This window comes from Phymastichus coffea, unplaced genomic scaffold, assembly GCF_024137745.1.
Source record: "Phymastichus coffea isolate CEN01 unplaced genomic scaffold, Cenicafe_Pcof_1.1 PCOF00077, whole genome shotgun sequence".
In the NCBI taxonomy this organism is placed as follows: domain Eukaryota; kingdom Metazoa; phylum Arthropoda; class Insecta; order Hymenoptera; family Eulophidae; genus Phymastichus; species Phymastichus coffea.
This window is the reverse complement of record NW_026706888.1, coordinates 705,111-721,676: the sequence shown is the minus strand read 5'-3', so window position 1 is coordinate 721,676 and position 16,566 is coordinate 705,111. Positions and strand designations below refer to the sequence as shown.

The 16,566-nt window shown below is 29.8% G+C and overlaps 2 protein-coding genes and 1 long non-coding RNA gene across 8 annotated transcripts in view; 1 reads left to right on the top strand and 2 right to left on the bottom strand.

The window, feature by feature from the left end:
- LOC131668381 (WASH complex subunit 2) overlaps positions 1–9,037 on the bottom strand; it is a 31,935-nt gene extending 22,898 nt beyond the window's left edge. For 2 of the 5 annotated variants that reach the window (XM_058942496.1, XM_058942500.1), the window contains exons 1-9: positions 6,843–6,970; positions 6,632–6,769; positions 6,361–6,549; positions 6,123–6,274; positions 5,656–6,019; positions 5,430–5,547; positions 5,173–5,361; positions 4,783–5,102; positions 4,382–4,716 (exon numbers count right to left, since the gene is read on the bottom strand). In XM_058942496.1, the coding sequence (XP_058798479.1) occupies positions 4,382–4,716; positions 4,783–5,102; positions 5,173–5,361; positions 5,430–5,547; positions 5,656–6,019; positions 6,123–6,274; positions 6,361–6,549; positions 6,632–6,769; positions 6,843–6,845 (1,808 nt within the window). In that variant the 5' untranslated portion in view covers positions 6,846–6,970. Of the gene's footprint in view, positions 1–4,381; positions 4,717–4,782; positions 5,103–5,172; positions 5,362–5,429; positions 5,548–5,655; positions 6,020–6,122; positions 6,275–6,360; positions 6,550–6,631; positions 6,770–6,842; positions 6,971–8,963 lie in introns of those variants that run through there. The other 3 variants (XM_058942497.1, XM_058942499.1, XM_058942498.1) reach the window with 3 other exon arrangements.
- A 1,785-nt stretch (positions 9,038–10,822) lies between these two features.
- Positions 10,823–11,634, bottom strand: LOC131668352 (uncharacterized). The gene is made up of 4 exons (XR_009302258.1): positions 11,558–11,634; positions 11,188–11,263; positions 11,007–11,101; positions 10,823–10,938 (listed from the first exon to the last, which is right to left on the bottom strand). It is a non-coding gene; the product is annotated as an uncharacterized LOC131668352 (long non-coding RNA).
- Positions 11,635–11,658: 24 nt separating this feature from the next.
- LOC131668351 (RING1 and YY1-binding protein A) lies at positions 11,659–16,446 on the top strand. 2 transcript variants are annotated; one of them, XM_058942443.1, is made up of 4 exons: positions 11,659–11,844; positions 12,418–12,479; positions 12,555–13,074; positions 13,812–16,446. In XM_058942443.1, exons 3-4 carry the CDS (start codon positions 12,895–12,897, stop codon positions 14,157–14,159), a joined length of 528 nt encoding a protein of 175 aa, XP_058798426.1. In that variant the 5' UTR covers positions 11,659–11,844; positions 12,418–12,479; positions 12,555–12,894; the 3' UTR covers positions 14,160–16,446. The 2 variants fall into 2 exon arrangements, with proteins under 2 accessions (XP_058798426.1, XP_058798425.1); XM_058942442.1 differs by having other exon boundaries at positions 11,690–11,844; positions 13,797–15,113.
- Positions 16,447–16,566: the final 120 nt, after the last annotated feature.

Genomic DNA, 16,566 nt, shown 5'->3' with positions numbered 1-16,566 from the left:
GGACGCGAGCTCAGCGTGTAGATGAGATGCAATGACTTTCCGTTTTCAACCAATTTTCACTGCATGTGATTTGAGCGAAAATTACAATTTTCATTTTCGAAACTATATTATCGCACTGTGCTCGATTTTTTATGAAATACAAAGTCCTTTAAAGCATCGCTTGTCAAATTATGCTATCAATTTAAATTACGAATCGTTTACGTTTTATTGGAGTGGTCACGGGTTGAAAATTGAAACCGGAAATGTTATGAACTTGATCCTGCAGGAAATTTAAAAAAATGTAATTAAAGTTGATTGAGTAACGTATACAGAGAAGATACCAGTAATAAGTTAGTTTCACCACATATGTGTATGACTTATTCTATACTTGAGATCGCTGCTAAGAGTAGGCATGAAGTAGTAGATATTAGTAAAAGCTTGCCAGTAGCCTTCAAGAACAATTCATAATTAGCGAGATCGTTAATTTTGATAAATTAATATGCGATTGCAAATTAGACTTCAAAATTCTATGGTAATATTTACTTTTATTTACTTTGCATTAAAACTATTCAAGCAACTTATTCATTTTTTTCAAAATTCGGTTGATTCGTGTTTTATAAAAAATCTAAAGGTACAAATAAACATAAAAATGAGAATTGAAATGTCATGTGGAAAACAAGACAGTTATCGAAAAAAATCGAAAGAGAATCTATGTCGTCTCCGTCAACTGACCGATTTAGATTGCATTGCGCTTTTTATAGACTTGGTTGCAGTTTATACTCCAGATTGGTAATGTAGTAAAGTCAACCGAGGCTAAGCACTATGCGTTCGCTATAATACTTTTCAATTTTTGGCATTGATTGACGATTCCAATAAAATTTATTTTTTTCCTAAATTTTGTATACCTAAAAAAACACATCATAATATAAATGTGAAAATATCTGTTTACAGAATTTATTAATACAATTGCATCTTACAGTATTAATTTGAAATTTATATTGACCACAGAAATATAAATTAAAACTAATTTGTTGAAAAAATCAATTGAAGAACAACTTATCTTTTCAACTCTTAAAATTAACCGAAGACGACACTTAACTAACTGATAAACAATGTTATAACTTGATTATTTTTGTACATAAAATAATGTTACTGTGATGTGAAAGACTACGTAATATCAAGTCACCTACTTAGAAAAGAGATAAAAACTAACCATCGGTAACACGCATCTACTTTAGAATAACATTAAACTTAATTTCATTAAGTAGAGCTTGGATTCTCACTACATATCCACCCCTTTTTGAAGGTATCATTTGCAATAACATCAGAAATCAATCTGCAACTATAAAAATCACGATTCATGATTGTTTAAATCGCACGTAAAAAGTTCACTCGGATGATTTATTAACTGGTCAACTCAACTCAAAGTCTGTATTCATTAATGATAATGTAAATAATTTAAAAGTATAAAAGATTGAAAAGCCCTATATAAAATAATGATAATGATATAATTGGTATATTTCGTAGAAGATAGTTTCAGTCGAAATCAAGTAAATTTTTTCGTTATAAATAATTATTGTTATAGTGTTATCAGCCAGTGATATGTTGTGACCTATTTTCTATCCATATTAAATATTTCAATCTAGTACTTCAAAGAAACTGATATACATAGACATTAATTCGATCAACATGCACAGTACATATTAAACTCCAAAATATTAGCCCATATCATCAATAAATTCAATTTCTAATTTTCTTTTTCATAGATATTTGTTACCATTCATATTCTATTTATGAAGTTTATTTCATATTATTTCATATAATTTTTTTCATATAAATTTGTATCAGTATTCTTCTGTATTATTCTTTATTCTTTTCTCAATCTTACTGCATTCTACTCCATTTCATCTATAATATTCTAATTTCATGTCGTATCATTTTGTTTTAGTAATATATAACCAAGATATGTCGTTTATTTCATCAATATTTTTCATAAGATATCATTTCATTTGTGTTCATCATGAACTGTGCTAATTTATCATCAATTCAAGCATAAAAAAATATAAAATAAGATAAAACAAGGACACTGATATTTTTTATGTTTTCAATTGCGATAACCTAAGCTACATGTCATCAAAAATTTCATTTGAGGTCTCATTTCAAAGCTGTTATTGTAACTTTAAATTGAATTTTTTAACGATGAAAAATGCCACTTCAGTCAAAAGTTATGACTGTTTATTTAAAGGATCCTATAGTAAGTGTACTCAATCTAAAATATCTCGAGAATTTGTAGTTTGAATGACCTGTACCAAAAATTCGATTCATTTTTTATGATAAACAATATTTGTTCAAAATTTCTAATCGATTCGATTCAATTTACTCGTATTATCGTAAATCCAAAAAATGTCTATTTTTAAAAAATTTTTAAATAAAATTTTTTTTTATGAATCCTAATCCATACAAAGATTTAAGATTTACAGGATATTTTACTAATAATATGAACCATCTTCAGTAAAATTTTAAACAGTTTCATGCATTATTTTTCTTATTTATTAAAATTATTCATTAAAATTAATAAACTTACTCTAATTTTTATAAAATATTCAAATGTCCTGTAATATGATGTGTAGAATGATATAAATATAAGAAAGACAAAGCAGCAGCATGCCCTAAGTGCTGTCCAACGTGTGAATAGAAAACGAAATGAATATAACACAAAAAAATTCAGATGAACAGGTTTGTAGTATATTTCAGAATTAACAAATAAAACTTGTATGCAAATTAATATTTCACTAAAATAAATACTGTTGTTCATTTCTAGTATTATAGAACACATTTCCTCTTGTACTTCAGTTGAAAATAATTATTTCAAAAATCTTCAATAAAGAACATTAAGCGAAACACATTCACTTGTATTATTAATATCGGAAATAAATATAAACATATACACATATGTATGGTATACTGAAAGTTTATCCTCCGATTCGTTACGTAAAAACGACTTGTTTTTGGAAAATAAAAGTATGAAACGGGAGAAACCAGATATAAAGCCGACAAATTTTCCTTTCCACAATCATTCAGGGCAATTTCAAATGAAGTGTATTCGGAAGAAACTTTTTAATCGAATACGTTAATTCTAGTTGTTGATAAAGATGAAGTTATTAATTCTATTTTTTATTGTGTGCATTGCAACAGATACATTTTCAGAGAGTATGGAAGGTATATATATATATATATATTTATATATTAAATCAACATATGTTTCCGTTATTGTCCGAAAAGGTAATGTGACTAATAGTAATTTATCGCGTAGATCGTAACAATTCAAATCAAGTTTCATACTATTACTAAAATATAACATAAATTTTCAAACAAATATTACATGATAGTATTATTTTTGGCTTTTTTATGATTTATAACGTGAGAAATGGATGAAGTGTTTCGAGAAGAATATTGCCGGAAATCACATTCTTTGGCCAAAGAGGAGTGCTCTAGCTACAGGTGCAACAAGAACAATACAAAAATCATTGGCATTGGGTAACTGAAATTTCGTAACATAAGTGTAATCGAAAAATATCTTAAAAAATATGACATACGCCCTAGATGTGCCGAAGCACGTTGCAGTGGCAAAGTAATAGGTTTTAAAGGTGATACCACAAAGCCATTTCCAAACTGTTGTATGGTACCAATTTGCGAAGATTGAAAACTAGATTATTCAAGAGAGTTTGATCTCAAGATTCATTATAGAAATGTATTATGTAATAATTTAAAATTAAGTTTGTATAAATGAATTATTGTTGTTTACCACTATTGATTAAGAGTATGACAAGTGCAGACATTTTTGCATAATTATTTGTTAAATTAAAAAAAATTGTTTACCGAAGATCTTGGCATTTCACAATTTCTAAATAAATAATATTTGCCTAAAAAAAATTGTGATTGTATCAATTATTTAAAAACTCCATAATTGTTCTGAATTCCTTCACTCTTTCTTCAAACAAACTTTCATTCGCTAAGTGTGTGAACGATTCGTGCTGCAATTGAACGAAATGAATCACAGTGCGATGCACTCGCAGTGTTGCTAAATACCTCAATGAGTACGTCAAAAGCACGTTTGCAAACAAAGAAATTGAAAAGAATACAGCTGCAGTGAAATAATCTGATATGACGAATATGTAAGCTCTTTATAAGTAAAGCATCGCTCAATAATGAATTATCGAATTATCGTTAATGTCATTAAAATAATTGCGTAAGTTATTTGATGAATATTTCGCAGATTCAGCAACAAATTTTTTAATCGATCCTTGTGGCAATAAAACTCAATTTTAAAAACTCATTCACATTTTTTATCAAAAAATGATTAAATTGTGTAAAAGAATTACAAAAGATTATTTCGACTTACCCTAAACTGGACCCTCCCAAACTGGCAGTATTGTCACTACTCGGTGGCCGCACAGAAATTCCACTACTGCTACCCGTATTAGACATTGTTGTAGAATCACCAACGTTACCAGCTTCGACCGATGAGAAAGCGTTTGTACCGCTGTTGCTGACGTTGCTCTTCGAAGTGACCGGCTCAGTGGTTGCAGTAAAATTCACGGGATCGTTACTTCGTTGTTCACTCGGTTCACTTTCCTCGGCAGATGATGACGATGTTGATGACGACGGTCGTCGAGCAAATTTGCTGGATGATAGTATGTCCACTTTACCAAATATTGAAACACCGCCGACTGGTTTCTGTAAGCGATTTTGTTGAGTCAATAAAATTGTTATATAGTGTGATATTAGGTATGAAGCAGTTACTTTTTTTACAGATCTTAATAGAGGTTCTTCAGAAGATTTTATCTGTTTGGAAGCTGAACTAAATAGATTATCGTCCTCCTCGTCGCCGAACAGTCCTTTCATCCTCTCATTTGTTTCTGGAGTACTAGTTGTCATGGCACTAACATTTTGTACAGCTTCGACATTAAAATTTTTTTGTTTATTTATAATTTCAGACCTTAAGACTTCTTTCTCATCGGCGTAAATGTTTTTTGAAGCTTTCTTAGAGAATATATCGTCTGAATCCTCTGAATCTTCTACGTCTCCAAACAAATCATCAATTGTCGATTTCGGAACTGATGCTGAAATCAGAATAAAAGGTTTTCAATAAAAATCTGCGTTTTTTTCAGTAATTATATAAAAGGAATGTACCCATTTTACTCAGTGGCGGAGGTACATCAATACTAGCGGGAATAATATTCTTATTTATGATTTTTATAGGCTTATTTTTCCATGAAGTTGCAGGTACTTCATCGGAAAATAGATTCTTTCCTTCACTAAATAAGTTATCTGATTTACTACTAAATACATCTTGGTCATCGTCTTGAGCGAAAATATCTTCTAAGACATGAGAAGTATTTTACTTTCACGAAAAAAAATTTGAGCTATGTTAGAGTAAGAAAAAATACCTTTAGATCTATTGACGCTTTCTTCATCTGATTCATGAATTACGTTCCTCTGAGACGGCAAAACGCTACCTAATCTCTTGGCTAACTCTTCGGCAAAACTAGGTGGTCCATTATTTACCTGCGTATGTAAAAATTTTTCATATATATGAATGTAATATAGTAAGAAAGTCATTTCCAAAATATTAAAATATTATATATAATATAAAAAAATAATATAAAAATATACCTTAGGTAAAACACTTGATGGAGTAGTTGATTCTGCATCTGAATTTAAAGTATCTTGACTTCTCGCGTATAATCTATTTTTATCATTATCTTTAATACTGCTACTTTCGATGTTGTAATCATTTGACTCACTTGATAGCGAGGGAGACCGGCCAATACCTAAAGCTATTCGAGAGTTAGCACTCAAAATATTTCCAATATTTTTATCGTCTGTATCACTTGGTGATTCTTCATCCTCATTATTTTGTTCAGATTCACTACTACTGGATTCTAATCCAACTTTACTTGAAGCTTCCCACTGCTCTGTTCCAAAAACGTATGGCAATGGTCTGTCTTGATAAGGATCTTTTGGCCTTAATATTACACTAAAAATAACATAAAACATCATCTTAAGTCATATATTTTAAATTAAAAGTTGAAAGATGAATTTCATTATAACATGTATTAAAATAAATCTTATTTATTGACCTTTGTATACCATTATCGTCTTCATCTTCACTATCACTAGCAACAACTTCAACTTTCTCATACTTTTCATCCATAATTTTCAAACCTTCTTTGATACTTTTACATACACTGACTAATAAATCATTGGCACTCAATTCTTGATCATGACCATTCTAAAAAAACATATATTATTAAAAAAACTATAGAAAAAATAGTACCTTTGTTTATATTATGGTATTCGTAAACAGTATTACATTACCTTAGCAAGGTCTTCTACTGGTTGGTCTATTTCTACATTATCTTCTTGAACTCGACTTTCTATAAATTGCGTATTAGCCAAAGCTAAAGAAGTATTAGTAATATTGTCAACAAGTATTGCTGTTTCATTTAATTGAGCTGTCATAGAATCCAAAGCTTCTTGTGTTTCGTTTACCTTTTTTGTTATGTTCTAAAAAAATTAAATTGTTTTAATTATTAAACATTGTTATGTGCATAAATACCTGTTTTTAGAAATATGTATCAATATATACCTCTGAAAATTGCTGTAAATGTTTCAAAAGACCAGAGTCTGCAGCAAGATTCCAATGTCTACGGTTTTGCCGCATCTCCTCTGTACTCCATGCATGATCCCATGGCTTATCGATAGTAGCAGCACCAGTTGAACTTTCCTGTTTAACAAATATAAAAATTCAATATTTATGCTCTAATTTATTAATTACATATATATAATAGTCTACTAACCATCTTGATTACACTGATTAAAAATCAGTCACATTGAAATTAGGTTACTATGTCAATAGAAAGTAATCAATATAGTAAACCTGTATAGACTCTTAAATGATTTTTTACAAAACACACGTATAACATTATAGGGTTTATTGAAAGATTATTTAATATATAAATATTCACACAAATTAAAGTTAACGAATACAACTGTAATATGTAATATAAATTTTGAGATATTTTTCATGTTTGGCCAAAGATGAAAAAATTTCACATCTAATTTGCATAGTAAATTTATTTCTTTAATTTTGTGAAAATCACTAAAATATTATAAACATTTAATAAATATAAAAATATCTAACTTTATCATTCGGACTATATGTATGAATGTGTGAACGTATGTATGTATGTACATACAACCTATCGGATTGCGACTTCGGAGTATCGAACACATTCAAAATGACATTGGGTGTTTACAGAACGATTCTGACACATTCAAAATTACATCATCATCGGTATCAACGTAGTGAAGCGGAGCCATCTATGGACCTATTATCTAGGGACTTTGGACGAGCGCGTTTTTTAAAATAAAAAATTCAGTTATTACTAATCATGCAGTTATTTAATTATATATATATTTAAATATACTATCGTCTACTTAATTAATTTATATAATAATTAATGATATTTATATTATATTTAGGGTTAATGGTAATTAATTTATTTATTGCAAAATCCGCGCCCTTTAAAAATCCCTAGATGTACAGTTCGCTCCACAGTGCATATTTGTGCATGCATATATGTATGTATGTATGTACATACACAATGTATAACTGCGCGGACATTTAAGGCTTTTCCACACACTGAAAGAACATTACTGTGATGTTATTATTCCGTGTGATTTTACACCTCTCGGAACATTAGCATAGTCACCGTCTACCTCCCTATACGTATTCAGTGGACCTCCCTTACCCCAGCCTGCAAAGTGTAATGGACAGTAAAAATAAAAAATACCATTCGAAACATCTCTAATTGAACCCTCCAAAAATGCTCATTATTTTAATTGAACCCCTTCAGTTGTCCCAAAAAAAATTAAAAACTATGATAATTTTTTTGTTTTTTGTAACTGCGATATCTTTAGTAATACTTAATATTTTTGTAAAAGAAACAAGGCAAAAAATTGAACCTTTGCTCGTTTTAATTGCACCCCTCTCACTTTTTCAAAATTATTAATATATATGTCAAAAACAACAATCTAACTTTATTGTATGTTCTTTTCAAATAGATAATTGGGTTATTGGGTTATTTGGAAAGAACATACAATAAAGTTAGATTATTGTTTTTGACATATATATTAATAATTTTGAAAAAGTGAGAGGGGTGCAATTAAAACGAGCAAAGGTTCAATTTTTTGCCTTGTTTCTTTTGCAAAAATATTAAGTATTACTAAAGATATCGCAGTTGCAAAAAACGAAAAAATCATCATAGTTTTTAATTTTTTTTGGGACAACTGAAGGGGTTCAATTAAAATATTGAGCATTTTTGGAGGGTTCAATTAGAGATGTTTCGAATGGTATTTTTTTTTTCACTGTCCATTACACTTTGCAGGCTGGGGTAAGGGGGGTATTCAGTGGTTCAAGTAGTGCAGAAGGCCGAATTAACTTCTTAAACCACAGAGTATGTACACAAACGTAAATAATGAACTGTACGAATGTTCCGGGAGGTACAAAATCACACGAAACAAAAGAACATCACATGAATATTCCCTCAATGTGGAAACTGGAAAGGCCGTAATTCGCGAATAGTACATGTTCTTCCGTGTAATTTTTACCTCCCGGAACAAATATCGTTCACCACCTTCCTATACATATTCATTATTCAGTGATTTGAGAAGTGTAGAAGATATGGAAAATACGTCAGCACTATTTATACCTAAGATATTTCTTAAATCAAATAAAATGTATAATTTAGTATTGTTTTTGTTAACATATAACATATTAAAATACTTATTTAATTAAGACAAATAGGAGTGAACATATGCGAAACGCGGAGGTAGCCATCATTAGAAATAGATCATTATCATAGATTGACATTATATTATATTATCTCAAGAAACACAGTTCATTGTGAAAACGTTACCACAATAGTAAATTTGCAACGAAGTAACCAATGCGGAAACCTTTTAGGAACGTTTCAGGAAGATTAGAGAAAGGTTTCTTATTCGACGTTGCCACGACGTTTTCTTGGACTTTAATAGAAACGTTTCTGAAACCAACTTTTTGCAACTTAAGCGGACATTGAGCGGTCACTATAACCTTCCTGAAACGTTTCTAAAAGGTTTCCGCATTTCGCTTCGCTGCAAATTTGCTATTGTGGCAACGTTTTTACAACGAACTGTGTTACTTGGGATATTTAAAGTGGCTTTTAAACATTTCTTAAACATTCTGAAAAAGAAAGAGTAGAAAATAGTGGTTTTTTGGAGTTTCTCGTAACTCAAATAAATTAGAGATATGTGATAGTAATTAAAATAAACGACACCTTTATCACCAGAAGATTATTTGTAACTACGTTACAATTTGAACAATATTTATAATCGTTGAACGGATGGACGAATAATCATCTCTCGAAATCTCGACAACGTCAACGTCGTCAACCGGTTGAACTGCTCGCGCCGCGGCTCAAGCATTTCCGGCCGTTAGTACTAATATGAGGATCCAATGAGGTTACAAAAAATTTCATCTTCATGAAGTCATATCACATCTATATTATTTATACAACTATGCCCAATATTTATAGTCAGCAGTGTTGAGCATCTTGGACTGTTTTATAAATAATATAGATGTGATACGACTTCATGAAAATGAAATTTTCTACAGTCTCATCGGATTCATCACTGCGTAGGCGGCCTCGGCCTACCACAGGGTGCTGCCACTGGCACTGCTCATCTGAGGATTCTGAGGACTGGGCACTAGACAGTGATCAGAGATGAATTGGGTTATTGGGTTATATTCATTTCTGGCAGTGACTGGACACCAGTCGATTGAAATTTAATATAGCTACTCCATACCACCAGTAACAGTAACCTTGATGAGATATCTATAGGAGCTTTGAAAAACGCTTATTTTGAAATACAGTTATCACAGAAATCTAACACAGCACATAAGCGACCAAGGGAAATAGTATAAGAGGATGTTTATTTATATATATATATATTATGGATATTTATCTATTTTTATGTAATAATTTGGTAATTTGTAATTTATAAAGATAATACAATAATTAATCTTAGAAAAATGTAATTAGTTGTATTGTGATTTTTTCATTTCATATATACACCTTTTCAAGTTCCCTGCATAACCGACGCATATAGATATATGCATGGTTGCGGAGTACATACACTATAGTCAAATTTTTATGTCATTTTGAAACCGATGCGAAAACAGCTCGACACAAATAACATTTTATAAGAAAAAATGATCATATCTCACGTATGTCTAATTGTACTTCTCGAAAAAATAATTATTTGTTATTGTACCATGATATTTCTCATAAAAAATAAAAAATATCGTTATCGATAATTCACCTCCTATTTATTCACATAAAAAACATAATTAAGCAAAAATAAATTCACAGAAAAATTGTACCTTCTGTAGTCTAAATTTTACCATCAGTACAATTCTATAAATTTGTTTCTAAAAGAAATAATAGGGTAATTACAAATTACCACTAATTGTTACAACTTACAAGGATGTCATCCGGAAATGAACTTTGCGCAGGTGTAGAGCTTTGTAATTGTCCTATTATTTCTTTTAGAAACAAATTTATAGAATTATACTGATGGTACAATTTAGACTACAGAAGGTATACAATATTTCTGTGAATTTATTTTTGCTTAATTATGCCTTTTATGTGAATAAATAGGAGGTGAATTATCGATAACGATATTTTTTATTTTTTTTTGAGAAATATAATGGTACAATAACAAATAATTATTTTTTCGAGAAGTACAATTAGATATACGTGAGATGTGATTGTTTTTTTTATAAAATGTTATTTGTGTCGGGCTGTTTTCGCATCGGTCATTTGAACGTGTTAGAGTCGTTCTGTTATCACCCTAAAAATGAAATTAAATGACAAATATAATAGATTATCAATTTGTAATACAACTAAATAGAAACATACGTATGTGTATTTGCTGTAGTAAATATATATAGATCATGTAGCGTTATTCAATTTCAAACAGGAATTTCTAACACTCCTTAGTTAAAGCTATATACCTTAAATAAACAATAACATAAAATTCATTCAAAGTTTTTAAAGTTGAACAAGAAAGAACAAATATATGAAACATAAATTGCCTCACTCTGCATGTCGTCGACACTGCCAAATCTCGCTCCCACTTTTTGGCTCCCTTGTTTCCCTTCGTCCACCGGAGAGACCTTGAACCAAGTAGATTATATTTGCCATAATCATCAAAAATATCTTTCAAAAATTGTAAAATTTTTTTATAAATTCGGCAACTAAAATAAAAGAATTTATGGAATCTATAGTTTTTACAAATAAATAAAGCTTGAAAACAGCAAAAAATAATTAATAAGAGAGAGGGAGGGGTTTTGTTAAAAATTCTCGTTCCTCTAATCGGTTTGTGGCTTTTTGTGACGATAAAAAAAAATATATTATCGAATATCGAGTATCGAGCCATCCAAACGAGTGTATATGTGTATCGCGCGCACATATAGTATGTAAGTGTAATATGCCGTGGTCCGTAGCCTGGAAGTACACGAAGTCTGCGGTTTCTCGTCGGAGGCTGCTGCACCGGCGCTACGCTACTACACGGAACACGGCCATCGCCGTGAAATTATTGCTTGTTACGAGCCAACGAGCCAACTCTCTCTTAGAAGTCTTAGATCTTGCGAGTGTGCGATTTTATGGATTTTTCACGAATTCGGGTGGTTTTCAGGATTTAATTTAGCGATTTTTTTTACTGTGAACAGAAAAGAATCTTTATAAAAAAGAATGTGTGAGTAAAAGATTTGTTGTAGATTGGTTGTAGATGATCCCTTGAACAAGAAAATATGTTATAAGTGAAATGCGTTGTGGTTAAGTATGTAGGTAGATTGTGAAGAAATTACAAGTAATAATAAAATGTACAGTTGTATGAGATTTTAGATGTGAAAATATATTTATATAATTCAAGAACGAGTGAAAAGTAATGAAAAATACATATTTTATAATATTCTATAGCTCTCGCTCATATATGAACACCAAAATTATTCAATCTATATCTTGGTGTACATAAATAGTTTTGACAGGATATCAATTATTTGAATGACTATGTGGCTATTAACACACGCACACGCACATATACCCACGCACATACATATATCTATTATTTTTCTATTATCTAAATCCTCTATATATCTTGTAATCTGCTTGATATGAATTTAATCAATAAATTCTAAAAGGGATTAGTGGATTACTGATACAGAAGTTTAATAGTACTTATTGATATTAAAAATTGTAGAAAGAATTAATCCTAATAAAACTCAATGTTTATACTGTATATTTATGTATAATCTTTGTATTATTACAGATTTGAAGTGTTACAACTTTTGGATTGAGTAAATTTTAATTTATTGGAGTTTTCAAATAGAGGTAAGATTAACTTAATTTTATTGTAAATAGCTAAGATTTCTACTATATATAGTATTATTGATTTTTATTTTTTAGCTATAAATACAAACAATGTTTCACGGCAATACATTAGACCTATATAATATAGGTAGTTACTTAAACAAGTATAATGACTTGAAACTGCATAGCTTTTTGTTCAGTTGATCTTTCAGCACAATTAAAATTTAGGTACAGATCTACATGATCTAACCTAGTGCTAAATAAATCAACCACTAATTTATAACTAGAGGCAATCACCTCTTGTAATTGAAGAATTCTTTATTTAACTGTGGAAAACTAAATAAAATCTTACATGAGGCTGAAGGAACACAAATTGAGGTGGTGGTTTCTCACTTGAGAAGGGACAAAGTTGTTAATAAGCTAATTCCGATGAACAATGAACCATTCCGGAAGCGGTAAACGTCAGGCGAAGGTTTTGGAAGAAAACTACTGGGACTGCAGTGTCTGTACGTACCGTAATACAGCTGAAGCATTCAAGTGCCTAATGTGTGACGTACGCAAAGGTACCTCCACGCGGAAACCGCGTATCAACCCTCAAACCCTGGTGGCTCAGCAGGTATGTTAAGCTCTTGAATTTCATTAATCTCTTATTAGTAACTTTTAATATTAATAAAAATATTTTTCGGCTTCCTAATGCAAAGCTTTTACTCATATTTTATGAATTAAAATTAAATTAAAACTTAAAACTAAATTGATATATATTCTTACAACTACTACCAACAACATTATCAGTTTTTCTAATTACTTTTTAACAATCTACAAACATTCTCTTGAGAATTATTTTTCTTTAGATTTCTCTGAAGTTTTGCAAATACATTCTATATTTTGTATGTACCGTATTTAGTGCAAAGAAATTGAGTACAGGTAATTGAATTTAAAAACAAGATATTTCAAATTTTATTTTTTTAACTTGATCCTAGAGATCATAAGAAATCAACTAAAATAATAAAGAATAATTGATATTCAATAAAAATTTATAGTTATTAAGATTCCTTTTAACATTTTAATAGTATATCTATAAAGTGGTACAGTTTGTAATAACATAATATACTATGATTTGATCAATTTCTTCACTTTCTTCATGTAGTTAAATCATTCTAATAACTATATCTTTAAAAGATTTTTAATGTAAGCCGACAATTTTGACGAAAATAAGTTTTCTACGTTAATTGTTCCAAAAGAATATCTTTAACATAAGAAAATTAGAAAGATAGGGTAAAAACATAATACAAATAGTGCCTTAGAAAAAAAAAGATCAGGTCAATCAATGAGTTGTAGCGTAACGGTCGGCAGGTTGCCCAGCAGTTCCAGCCGCTGCTGAAGCCGGGTAAGAAGGAGAGTGGCAGCGGCTCGTCAACGACGAGTACCAGCAGCATTGGTAAAGATGGTCGCATCAAATCAGACAAGCCAAGACGTAAATCGAGACATCCACCAAGACTGAAGAATATCGATCGTAGTACTGCGCAAAGTAACGAGGTGACGGTTAATAACGTAACAGTTGTCATAACTGAATACAAGCCCAAAATCAAGAAGAACAGCAGCGATCAGTCTGGATTGTCAAGCAGCGCCTCCTCCGAGAATGGCAGTCAACATGACTCCAACCAGGATTCTAGGAGTCTTGATATTGGTACGGATGCCTGAGTTACCAGTGCAGGAGTTCATAGTGCCTCATGGTAGACGATACAAGAGGGACAATGAAAGTAATGTCCTTTTTTGACATTCGCTCATGCTTTCACTGGTGGTTATGTGACTCTTGTGCTTTGTGAATTCTTTTTTGACTTCATTTCATTATGTATATTTGAGCTGATCTATTCAATGAAGATTTTGTATGTTGGAACACACAACTTGATTTGACATTAACAGATTTCTATTTGTGAGAAACCATTTAAAAGTACTCAAATTTGATAATTCATCTTATATATGTGACTGACTAATTTTTTTTAGTTGCAAATAAGTACTTACAAAGCATGAGTAAATGTAAACAATTCAAAATATATATTTAAAATGGACTGAATCAAGTCCAGTAAGTAAAGACTTGATATAACAAGCATGTGCTACCATTGTTTGATGGAAACAATGTCCTTCTTATTTATGGGAGTATTTTTCACTTATATAATCTGTAATTTTATCAATTGTGCATACACTGTGGGTTATTGTAGATGTCGTTGATTTTTTTATTTATACTGTCAAATATCAAGATAGATATATAACTGTATAGCACTCACTGTTTGGACATTTTATGCTACTAATGATTACTTTGAATCACACACAATTTATATATCTGCATATACAATAAACATACATAAAATAGGATTATAAAATAAACAAAACTGATCAAATGATTAAAGTGCCTTTGCTCTTAGTTTGCAAAAGCAAAAAACAGTTCTTTTAAAAAAACTTTGCATAGAGTTATATCCATAGCTTTCCTAGCAGTGTTTAACTAGTAGCCATAACTTCAAATAATGAGTTAATAATTTCTATCAAGTTAAAATTTTCTTACATATAACAAAATTCAAAGTTAAATAACTAATTGTTTAAAAGCGATTTCCATATTTAAAAAGTATATTTAACATTTTCCTGTTTGTGAAGAAATACTATTATTAGCTAATTCATTATATTTTATTATAAATAATAATAATTTTCGTAAAATTTTCTAAATTTGATACTCAAACCTTTTTAAAAATATACTTAACAAATTTGCCAAATCTCGCATTTCTATATTTCTACTGGGCATTCTCTTATCGAAGAATAATAAAAATTGCATGGTTTATAATTAGATAAACTATTGATTCTAACATTCCTCTAAACATAAAGTTTACTAAATTAAATGAAAAAGAAAAGTTTTGAACAGAAGCCTTAGAGCTTGATACATTTTTACACATCAAAAATAGTGTTTCTAACCAGAAAAGTTTATAGAAACTAATGGTGAAATATAATGTAAAATAATTTTCATAAACATTCTTAATAAAACGTATACAACATTTTGATCATGTTTTTATACAATGTGTTGAAACATTAGAAGCATAAAATGTCTAAAATCCATAGCCTTTTTGATTTACTAAACCACTGCCATAGTGCAAATTATAAAAATATTTAAAAAAATGGATTTTGGTACTCAAAACTAGATGATACTTTGTAAACTTTTAATTTTATAAAATCGTTTCTGCTGGTTATTTTCATTTCATTCAATATTTTGGCATGATGCCACAATCATGCAAAGAAGTTAGATGAAAAATTGATTAGTTTCAACGAGAGTGCATATATACATTCGCAAAATGTGTGCCAGTGTAGAGGAATTAAATAAGTGACTGTCATTCGCGTGTAACCGGATGGGGTAACTAAAGATTTTTAAAGGTGTGAGTCTTCGTTTTAATTATCTGTCGGTTGATCATATTTTTTTTTAAATGTAATATTTTTGATAATTAGAGTTTGGAAAACCTCGCACAACTACTTTAATTATTCGCTAATTTATTTTGTATTTAATATTCTTTAGGAACTGAGGCATCCTAATTTTAGTTAGCATAGTGAAAATTAATTTCCGATCTAATAGTGATATTTTATTTGAAATACGAGATCAATCGACATAGTTAAATAAATAGTGCGAATTATTAAAAAAATGATGAAACGTAAAAAAATATTAATGTAAGTAAACTGTGGTGTAGTAGAATGCAAAAGGTTTTAAAAGAGTTAGCAAAAAATGATAGATCTAAATGATGCACTGCCTTTTATTTTCTTTTAGATTTAATTTATTCAATTTGTATAATTTATAGCAAAATTTATTCTCAAAAGGCATTTCGTGCATTCAGAATCAATTATTTTTAAAGCTAATGAAGCTTTCAACAAAATTGTAAACTAAATATTTAATTTAATTTAGCAAGTAAAAATGTAATTATAAACAAATATGACTTTTCATAATTCAGTATGTAAACCAAACTATCTTCTCCTATATATCAGGACTGTTAAAAAGAAATATAAGGTCTTAGCTTCCTTTTAGTTCAACAATATTTTTTCAATTCGAATGTAAATAAATGATATATACTATGTGTTC

Bases quoted from the DNA above. Each gene is read 5' to 3' on its own strand.
- LOC131668351 (XM_058942442.1), top strand. From the start codon at position 12,895: ATGAACCATTCCGGAAGCGGTAAACGTCAGGCGAAGGTTTTGGAAGAA. The intron at 13,075-13,796 runs GTATGTTAAGCT...AATGAGTTGTAG, and splicing joins AAACCCTGGTGGCTCAGCAG to CGTAACGGTCGGCAGGTTGC.